The sequence below is a fragment of the Podarcis filfolensis genome (assembly GCF_964270895.1).
Source record: "Podarcis filfolensis genome assembly, chromosome: 13".
Lineage (NCBI taxonomy): Eukaryota > Metazoa > Chordata > Lepidosauria > Squamata > Lacertidae > Podarcis > Podarcis filfolensis.
This window is the reverse complement of record NC_139615.1, coordinates 48,534,337-48,545,217: the sequence shown is the minus strand read 5'-3', so window position 1 is coordinate 48,545,217 and position 10,881 is coordinate 48,534,337. Positions and strand designations below refer to the sequence as shown.

The window sequence follows — 10,881 nt, the reverse complement described above, 5'->3', positions numbered from 1 at the left end:
TCTCGGACATTTCCCACCTGTAACCTCTTCCTGTGTTTTTATTTTCCTTTCCTAGGACCTAAGAGGCTGCTATGGGGCCGGGGCTAGAAGGAGGCTGCTGTGGCACAAAGAATGAACCAAACTTTGGAAATTGTGGTATGTTAATTCCATGGGGAACCCATTCTCCACATGTGCAGGAAGGTTGTGGCCCCAACCTGCGTGAACCAGGGCTGGGTTGGGGTGTTGCAGGCCGGTCTTGCACCACCCCCTCGCCCCCCTCCTTCCAAGCCAGGGGTCAGGCGCCCAGGCAGGAGCAGCAATCATTGGCAGCCAGTGGGGACGTGTATTTTCCTTTCTGTCTCCCAGGTCCTAAGAGGCTACTGTACCGCAGGGCCCAAATGGACAAAGGGGTGACGGCCGTGGAAGAGAAGAGCCCTTCTAAGATCAGGTAGGAGGAAACGCCCCTTCCCGTGTACCCCACCCTCATGCGCCAGACTGCTGCTAGCATGGCAGGGAGCCAGGCGCCTGCTCATGTTTCTGTTTTCTTTGCAGTGTGGGAGCCTTTCCCCAATGCGTATTTTGTTCTAGCCAAATCCCTGGAGAGACGTGGCAAACATCAGGTACAAGGGCAGAGGGAACGAAGGGATCCTTGTGAAATATGTTTTGGGAGTCCTAGAAACAGTCTCCCACCTGTGGCTTCCATTCTCATGTGATGTCCCTCTTCCTCCACAGGGCCATGCCTCCAGGGATGAGGCTCCAGCTCTGGCTCCCGGGATGAAGAACCGAACAACATCCCGGCGGTTCCCGGCTGACGTCCCTCGCGGCGCGTCCCCACTGCCCCTTCTCTGTACGGGCATGGCTCCATCAGGCCCTGGTTTGGCACCGAAGCAGCAGCCAAAGTTTCCTCCCATTAAAACAGCTTCTCGGGTGATTTCTGAGAGGGAGGAGACTTTGGCTGCTGCTTCTGTGCTAGGCCGGTCGGACGCCTGTACGGAGGAGAAGTGGGGAGCCCTGATAAGATCAGGTAGGAGGAAGGTGCCTGCTGATGTCTCTGTTTCCTTTGCAGCGAGGGAAAAGTTCAGCCGTGGAACCGCCGCATTCCGGGAGGGACTGGAGCCCAGATGACGGCCTCTCGCCCCTGAGGTAATGGGATGGGGGGAGGAGGGGGGCCTTAGGAAACACACTAGAAGGGCCTGCAGGATCCAAAACTCACCAGGGGCCCTCTGAGCCTGTGCAAAGGGCATGTCCTTCGCCCACGAGCAATTTAAAGGACTGTCTTTCCACAGAGAACCCTGCCTAAGTGTGATTCTCCTGAGCGGTGCACTGGCTAGGCATGATTTTATTGCTTTATCTGATCTATGCTTTGCCACTCGCGATTTGCAGGTTTGGGGGTTACATTTGGGGAAGGGGTGCCGAAATGTCACCCCTGTTCAGGATGGCACCCTGGGCGGCCCACCCCCTGCCCCCTTTCGGTATGTCGCTGGCCACAAACAGGATTCGAGCCCAAGAGCCCTCTGCCCACCTGGGACTTCCTGCAACGGCTTTTTGAAGCACCATCCCTAGCGTTCGGTCTGTGACAGACCATTCACATGTCCAGGGATTCTTCCCTCGAAGCAGCGCGTAGCATCCAGGTCTCCCCTGCCTCAAAGATTCCTTCTTTCTTGCAGGATCTCGCTTGTGCACTGCTGTGGTTGCTGCTGAAAGCCCCCCACAAATAAAACAGGGTCACGCCTCCAGGGATGAGGCTCCAGCTCCGGCTCCTGGGAGGAAGAACCACACAACATCCCAGTGGTTCCTGGCTGACGTCCCTTGTGGCGCGTCCCCACTGCCCCTTCTCCGTATGGACATGGCTCCTTCCCGGCTCGGTTTGGCGCAGAAGCGGCAGCCAAAGTTTCCTCCATTTAAAACCGCATCTAGAGTTATTTCTGAGAGGGAAGAGACTTTGGCTGCTGCTTCTGTGCTAGGCCAGCTGGGACGGAGCCCAGACACCCATACGGAGGCCAAGTGGGAGGAGCTTATAAGATCAGGTAGGAGGAAATGTCACTCCAAAGGCTATCCTGAAGTATTTCCATCACGACTGGTAGCCTTTAACCACCCTCTCCTCCATTAAGTCGCCTCATCCTCTTTTAAAGCCATGCAGTCAGAGATGCTCTTTTGGTGCCTGTGACAGCCCATTCACATGTCCAGCGATTCTTCCCTCAAAGCAGCCCTTAGCGTCGATTTCTCTGCTGCTTCAGATACCTTCTTTCTTCCAGGATCCTCTGTCTGCACCGCTGTGTCTGCTGCCAAAGCCTCCCATAAAAAGAACAGGAAAGAGGAAAGAAAGATTTGCATGGGACTGGGAGAACACCCTCCAAGTTGAGTGTCAACAGAGAATGGGAGAAGAACGTTCCTGCATGAGAGCAGAAAGGAGATGGTCTCATCTTGAAGTGGGTGGGCCAAGCTTTCTTGGGGAGCAATGTCAGGGCAGGGGCATTGGGCATCCATTCCCCACCTCTGCCAGGAGGATACCAAGTCCTTCTTCCTCCACAGGGCCACGTTTCAAAAGAATGGTCTACATTGCCAGAAGACAAGATGATGGACACAGAGCAAAACTCTGTCTTGTCTTTCTGGATTGTAAACTCCTTCCAGGTCGCTGGAGGAATCCATGCTTCTCAGTGCCTTGCATGTCTTCTGGGATGCCACGCTTGCTGTCTGAATGTGCCAGTCCCTGACAAAAGGAGAACGGCATCACTGGCATAGGTTAAAGCACAATAAAGAACTTGGAGGAACTGGTTGCTTTTGATATGCCAACAATTAAATAATATAATGTGATAAAGATTGTTTAAAAGTAAAACTAACAAGCAGTTTTCTTTCCTTCTCTGCCTTCTCTGACTGCAACTAGGAGCTCTGCTGAAGAAGGCTGAAGCCAGCTGGTTCTCATCAGCGCTTTCTCCTTAGAGTCCTTGAAGCTGCAGGTGAAGTCACTCCCCCTTCTCCCCCTTCAGGCTGCTGTTCAGCAGGTGAAACTGACTCCTGCCCCATGACACTATCCCCCTCCCCAAGGTGCACCTCCACCTGCTGGGTGGGTGCCGGCTTTGGGGGAGCAAAATGGAGGAAGTGATGGACCAACCGGACATTGGGGGAGCATGGACAGGCAAGGCGTCTTCCCGTGAGGAATTTCCATTAAGTCCATGTCCATAAAAAAGGCCATAGTCCCCCAATTTCTCTCATCTTTTTCTCTGGCACTCACACGTAGCCAAGTAAGATTGTCTTCCATGAACACGATCTTAACAGTGAGTCCATAACAGACTGTGGAGGCCATTTCTGGGTCCTCATGTCCTTCCACAGTTTCCTGGAGGTTTCCTGGCAGGAGTCATTCATGGTGAGGATTTGCCGAACGTGCCTTCCTTTCAGCTCGTTTCTCTCTTTCGTCCTGAGTTCGAGCGTCTTCAAAGTCCACGACACCTTCAGTAAAGGCTGTTCTCCAATTCATCCCTTTCGTCCTGAGTTCAAAGTCCATGACACCTTTGTAATTTTGAATTAATGAGATTTGATTTGATTGGTCTGTTAATAATTTTTTTTTTTTAAAAAAAGGCTGTTCTCCAATTGGAGCGCTCGCAAGCCAGCTTTTCCCAATTGTTTCTACTACATTTCTTTTAGATTTGCCTTGAGAGAGTCTTTAAACTTCTTTCATTGACCACCAGCATTACATTTTTAAGTTGCTTGGGAACATGATAATCAGGCATAGCCCAGGTCTGTAAAGCTGCTTTCCAGGTAACTGGAGGGGGTAGGGTGAGACATCTGGGCATTAGGAAAACAAGCCAAGCCTTAGCTCCGTGGCCCTCCTAAATTGAGGTTATTCTGTTCCTGGGCAGCTGGCAAAGCCCCTATTCTCTTGTCAGGGAACGGCCACATGCCCCGGGCAATGGCGACTGGACTATTGATCCTAAGCTGAATAGCTGACCTGCCCAGCTTCAGGTCCCCCACCAAGTGCCCCCTTCTAGAGCCCACCGCTCTCAACCGACTCTCAACTGCCTCCCTCCAACATTCAAATTCGCATTCAAAGCCTCCTCCAATCTTCTCTCCCCCAGAATTCCACTCTCTCTCTTCCCCCCTCCCTCCCTGCTTGACATTCCCTTGGGAATTCTAATATCATCACCTCAGTTATCTTATTACACATTTTTTAAAATATAGATTTAGGGAGGATACCCACTAAACCCTGGAAATTGATAAATGGTCGGATTTGGGATTATTTGGGTTTTGAAGGGAGAAATACAAGTTGCAAGGGCCATTAAGAAACAATTCAAGGCCCCTGAGAGACTAACTGGAAATGCAAGAGAAGTCCTTCTCCCTTGCCCTGTGGTGTGAACAGAGACGGGGGATCTGGAAGGGGGCCGGGATGAGTGGGGGCTTAGGGGGCAGGAAAAGAGAGGCTTTGAGCAAGGGGTGAGGGAAGGAGGAGGAGGAGGAGGAGGAGGAGGGGGAGGAGAGAGTGGAATCCAAGTTGGGAAGGGTGGCTGCCCTGTTCTTGAAGGACAAGTCTCTTTGGAAATGACTCTACTTTTTCTTAAAGCCATGACAGTGTCTGCCATGTCTCAGTTCTCCAAAGGGGAGAGTTTGGAGCCCCTTGGGCTGTTGCCCCCACTGCCCACTAGGCAGAGAGGGGGGAGACACCCGACTTTGGAAGCAATATTTTATACGTCCTGCTCTGTCAAGTCATCCTATCAGAAGCACTTAATCTTTCCTCTGCTGCTTCCTAGGAAATTGGGGGAAGTGAGCTGCCGGTTCTCCTGCCTGTTCTAAAAAGCAGGTGTCTTTCCCCAAACGATTCTGGGAATTGTAGTTTGTCAGGGGTTCTGGGAATTGTAGGTCTGTGAGAGGGAAGCTACAATGACCAGGATCATTGGGGGGACGTCATGTGCTTTAAATGCTCATTGGATGCACTTTTAATCATAGGATCATAGAATTGTAGAGTTGGGAGGGGTCCCAAGGGTCATCTAGACCAACCCCCTGCAATGCAGGAATCTCAGCTCAAGCATCCATGGCAGATGGCCATCCCATCACTGCTCAAAAACCTCAAAGGAAGGAGAGTCTACTGCCTCCTGAGGGATTTCTTCCCACTGTCAAGCAGCTCTTGCTGTCAGAAAGTTCTTCCTGAGGTTGAGTCAGAATCTCCTTTCTTGTAACTTGAATCCATGGCTTCAGATCCTGAGGGCCTCTGGAGCAGGAGAAAACAAGCTTCCTCCTTCCTCCCTGTGACGACCCTTGAGATATTGAAAGGGCTGCATGGTGTGGCTCTCATATCCATGTCCTGAGGGACAGAGAGAAAAACGTTTCTCTCTCGCCTTTCCCCAGCCCAGGCAGAATTTCAAGGGGTCTGTGCATCTGGCTGGTAAGAAGAGGGTCGGAGTTTGGAGCCCAGCCAGGGCTGGCAGTGGGCAGGATCCTGGCATTGTTAGGGGTTGGACTAGATTATGGGATGATTGATTAGAAGCTTTGCTTGCCCCCGGAGTCCACACGCTTCCCCTGCGCTGCTCTGCTCCCAAGGGCTCCTCACAGCTTCAGCAGAGTGAATACGCAGCGTTGAAACAGAAGCTGTTGCCGTGTGTGCGTAACAAATCAGGCTTAACGCACGCTTTCTTCCTTATCTTACAAATAGCTTTATTCTCGTAGAAAAACAACAGATCGTAACTCTCCTGGTGACACAGCACTCATTTCTGCTCCTCTCCCGCAACGGAGCAACACAGACTGAGAGCGACAGAGTAGAATACTCCCCTCAGTATTCTAACCACGCCTCAGAATGTGAGACGTCACTCAGAACTTCTTAACCCTGTAAGTTCTGACTCTCTCCATACCCCCTCTCGTATCACATTCTGAGAGGACCTCTGAGTGTTCAACACTTTCTCCACTGCCTTTCGCTCCTTCCTGGCATCATTATCAGGCACCTGTTGAACCTCCTCACAAATCTCAGGTTCGCACTGTGCGAGACCAACCCACGCATTTGTGACTTGAAACCTCTTAGGTGGAATTCCCTTTGTTGCCCGAGATGACCGCCTGGGCACAAACTGGGGTGCTTCTTCTGACCCACTGGGGCCAGCAAGTGCGTCTTCTTCATCAGACGACTCCCCCTCTGACTTGAACTGTCTGTGAGCTTTCTCCTTTATGCTAACAGGAGATGAGGGCTCACTCTTGGACACTCTTTTAACAACCTGTGGAGACGCCCTACCCTGGTGCTGACCCTGATCATAGATCTGGTCTCCATCAATTGGCTCTCCCTCCTCCTCAGATTCAGACAGACAATCTGAGTGAACGTCAGGGCTCGCTTTGCGCCTCGCCCTACTATCCTGTTCATAGAATTCAGCATGTTTACTGATCAGAAGCTTGGTCTGATCACCTTCTGGCCATGCAAATCTCCACCCCTTTGTCGCAGGTTCATACCCACAGAAGATCATTTCCTGGTACCTTGGGCCACCCTCTTGCTGCTGAAACTTTGGTACAGGCACCAAGGCTCTGCAACCAAACGAACGGAAGAAATGCACCTGCGGTCTCTGTCCGTTGAGCAAGAAATACGGGGTGTCACCTACCACTGAATTGTAGCACCTGTTCATCGTGAAATTGGCCGTCTTTACCGCCTCCCCCCAAAAACTTTGAGGCAAACCAGAGTCACACTGTAGAATCTCTGATGCTTGAACCAGAGCTTTACTTCTCAGCTCTGCCACGCCACTCTCCTGAGGAGAAGTCACCTTGTGACGTATCCCCCTCTGGCGAAAGAACCTCTTTAGAGCAGACCCAGTGACCTCTGAACCTCGGTCACACTTGAACCCTTGCACCTTGGTGGAGAACCTTAGTTCCACCTCTGCAACCCAATCCTTGATCAGTTGCGTTGCGTCCTCCTTCGTTCTCAGCGTGAACGCCCATGCGTTCTGCGTAAAATCATCTGTCAGCGTCAGCAGAAACCTGGCCTTGCCCAGACTTGGCTGAGGCATACGACCAAAAAGGTCTGCGTGCACAAGCTCAAAAGGCTTTGTGGTTACTCTCTCCACCCTGGGATAACTGTATCCCTTATTCTTGGCTTTCCTGCAAGCCCTGCAATTTAGAAGTTCACCACATTCTCTTACCTTGCACCCTTTGGTGCACTCTGATAACATCTGAATGTCTTCACAGGGGCCATGTGACATTCTCTTGTGCCACACGCAAGCACATGAAACATGAGTGTGAATGGTGGCCTTGCCAGCATTCCCCTCACCCTCCAGAGATGTTTCCAGAACAAAGAGGTTGTTCTGATTTCTCTCAACACGTACTAGCTGCTCCCCCCCTCTGGAAATTGTACAGACATTCTTCTCAAAACAAACCATATACCCCTCCTGTAAGAGACAAGGTACAGATAAAAGACAATGTTTTATCCCTGGCGACACGTAGACTTCCAGCTGCGCCTGTAAAACAGAAACGAACACATTTCCCACATTGGTTACACGTCTCTGTGACCCATCAGCAAAACACACTGATTTCCCAGCTGAAACAGCTCTGCAGTTCCTTATCTTGACACCAGGTGTCTCAGTCACGAGATGTTTGTTTGCGGCAGAGTCTACAACCCAACGCAGCACTCTGTCCTCACTGGAGCTGTCCTTCGTTGCCTTAGCAACAGACTTCCCGCTGCCCCCGTCCTTGGGGCCTTTGCAGGTGTCCTCTAACACTGCCATTGAAGCAGATAGATGATAAACTTCGTCTTCCCCCTCTGGCCGTTTCTGCGTCTTCCCACGCCTGCCTCCTCTGCCGGACTGGTTGCCATGGAAACCTGGCTGGTTCCCATGGGAAGCGACCTTGGAAACATCCTGCCCTGTCTCCCTTGCTCTCTGTGGGCAGCAGCGGCGCAGATGGTCAGGGGAATTGCAAACAAAGCAACGGCGAACGGAAAACGCCTGAACGGAGCACTCTGCTGGTCTGGCCCCTCTGCAACCTGAGGAGCCGCCTGAGCCAGCTTTGCCCTCTCTGATACGCCGTTCTTCTTCATCCCCCAAACGGCCTGTCACATACTCCAGCATCAGCTGTTGCGGATCCATCAACTCCAGAGTTAGACACAGATTGTCGTAACTCTTGTCCAGAGAGCTGAGCAAGATATAAACTTTCAGCTCCTCCGAAAAGTTCACTTGCAGCAATCTCAGCTGATTGAACACAGAAAGCATCTCGGTTACATGCTTCCTGATGCCATCCCCAGGACGCAGCTTCATCTCAAACAAGCGTCTGGTGGTGTGTATCTTTGCCCCAGCTGTTGTTCTGTGGTGCACTCGTTCCAGTGCACGGTAGGCCTCATAAGCAGTCTCAAGCCCTTCAACCAATGGCAGTTGCGACCCCTCCAGGCTGAGCACTATAGCTCCCAGGGCCTTTTGATTCTTTCTCTGCGACGCGTGTGCGTTTGCAATATCTGCTGCCGCAGCTCCGGCTGCTGGTTGGGGTAATGGAAGCTGTTGGACCGCGTCCCACAAACCCTTGGCTACCAGCCAGGCCTTCAGCTTCCTACTCCACTCCTCCCAGTTCTTGCCGTCCAACTTTTCAAAAGGGACTGAGTACGATTCATGGCTGTCTGCCATCTTCTCCCCCGGGGCCCAGCTTACTTACGAACAGTAGTAGCTTCTCTCGCACCCGGTTCCAGCGCAGACCTTCCCAGCGAGCTCCCTGCCTTAAGATAGGCACAGCTCCCAGCTGGCTTCAGCTTTTCTCCAGCATCTCTTCAGCTGGCTGCAGCACACACCGGCACGAACGCAGCTTGCTTCACAGCGTTTGCTGACAACTCCATAACCTATGGGATGATTGATTAGAAGCTTTGCTTGCCCCCGGAGTCCACACGCTTCCCCTGCGCTGCTCTGCTCCCAAGGGCTCCTCACAGCTTCAGCAGAGTGAATACGCAGCGTTGAAACAGAAGCTGTTGCCGTGTGTGCGTAACAAATCAGGCTTAATGCACGCTTTCTTCCTTATCTTACAAATAGCTTTATTCTCGTAGAAAAACAACAGATCGTAACTCTCCTGGTGACACAGCACTCATTTCTGCTCCTCTCCCGCAACGGAGCAACACAGACTGAGAGCGACAGAGTAGAATACTCCCCTCAGTATTCTAACCACGCCTCAGAATGTGAGACGTCACTCAGAACTTCTTAACCCTGTAAGTTCTGACTCTCTCCTTGGGATCCCTCCCAAATCTACCATCAAGCAGCTAAATGAAGGGGCAGGGGAGCAAGATGCAGAATCAGGGGAGGCACAACCACACACCCCAACAGCACCCTCTGGCCTGATCCACGGTGGCCTCATCCCAGAAGCAACTCTGAAGGTAGGAGGAACTCTGAAGCCCAGAGGAGATGAGTGGCATGTTGTTGTTGCTTATGTTTTGTCATTTAGTCATGTCCGACTCTTCATGACCCCATGGACCAGAGCACACCAGGCACTCCTGTCTTCTACTGCCTCCCGCAGTTTGGTCAAATTATTATTATTATTATTATTATTATTATTATTATTATTAGCGTCACCCATCACTGGTGCATGTGACTTGGCTCCGTGGCTTGACTTGTCCACAGATGTTGACAGCTTGGCAGGTCCTCAGCTGTGGTCCCCAGATGATATTTTCTGTTGTGAATATCTGGTTGGTTACAGGGTTGAACAATATGTGAGGATACCCAGACCTTACAGGGTTAACAGCTCAAGGGAAATGACGTCCTGTCACAGGTATTGTGCTTTGTTATGTGAACACTTTTACTTTCAGTTTTGGCTGCAACAGGAAAAGCATGATGCCTTTGCTTTCTCCTGGCTATCATGTTGTTTTGCTGCTGTACAATAAAGCTTCGTAGAATAGAAAAAGCTGTTGTACGAGAGTTTTACTGCATGGCCATTAAATGTCAACTTACAGACTCATTGCTCCTAAACATGTTGCAGATCATTTTAAGGAGAATTTCCCAAAGTTTCGGGATCTTGGATGGGTTTTAACAGGAAGGAGAGAATGTAAGCCGCTTCCTTAAAATTCCCCAGGCACTCACACCTGTTCCATTTTACCGTATGTCTGTTTCAGCAGCGATATCGTGAAAGCCAATTTTTGTAAGGTGGTGAATTTAAGCCGCACTTTAATTTTTCACGGTCAGAATTTTTTTGGGGGGCGAAGTGAGGCTTATATTCAGGCCAATAAGGTATGCGCCACTCAAACTCAATAGGCGTGGCATTAAGCCACAGCAACTCAAGACCAGAGTCCAAGTCACTTGGAAGACAGGCAAAGGGCCACCATCATAGGGGAAAAAATTAGAAATATAGTAGTTGAGTATAAGTGGAAATGAAATGCTTGTGTTCCTACAGGGAGCCAATCTGCCACACATCAGAGAACACCTGAATGCACTCAGCTCACTCTGTGCCACGCCCAGTGGCATCGCAATGGGGGTGGGGCAGGGCCGTGTGCCCTGGGTGCCATGTCTGGGGGGGGTGACAATAAGGCACCCTGTGGGGGTTTGCAGCGGCACGAGCCGCCATTGCCCTGGCGCAGCCTCATGTGGAAGATCCCCTGCAGGCAAAGGATACTGGCGCCAGCGGCAAACCATTATGTACAGCGCATGTGCAGCATCACACACATGCGCTGTATGTAATGCTGCTGCACATGCGCTGTACATAGCGGTTTGCCGCTGGCACCATATGGATGGCGGTGGGATCCCTCTGTCGCCGCTACAGCCACATGTAGAGGATCCTGAAGAATGTTAATTGCTCAGATAAGCCTTGGCGTCCAGCCCGCTTCGGCTGCGCAGTTCTGCTAGGCCTCCGGACTTCAAAGGCCACATTCCAAAGGCTCTGAGCAAACGCAGAGATAAGCAGCGGCCAGAGAAAGCTGCAAACTCCAATGTGTTCTTCAGTGTGCTTAAATAAAATCCACTCAGGATCTTAGCAGCTAGAAGC

General features: G+C 51.3%; 1 protein-coding gene across 1 annotated transcript; it reads left to right on the top strand.

Annotated features, from left to right (window-relative positions):
* The first annotated feature begins 477 nt into the window (after positions 1–477).
* LOC310748113 (uncharacterized protein) lies at positions 478–2,573 on the top strand. Its single transcript, XM_083583696.1, has 4 exons — positions 478–599; positions 712–1,003; positions 1,046–1,122; positions 1,647–2,573. The coding sequence occupies exons 1-3, from the start codon at positions 486–488 to the stop codon at positions 1,102–1,104; spliced, it is 465 nt and encodes a 154-aa protein (XP_083439822.1). The 5' UTR covers positions 478–485; the 3' UTR covers positions 1,105–1,122; positions 1,647–2,573.
* Positions 2,574–10,881: the final 8,308 nt, after the last annotated feature.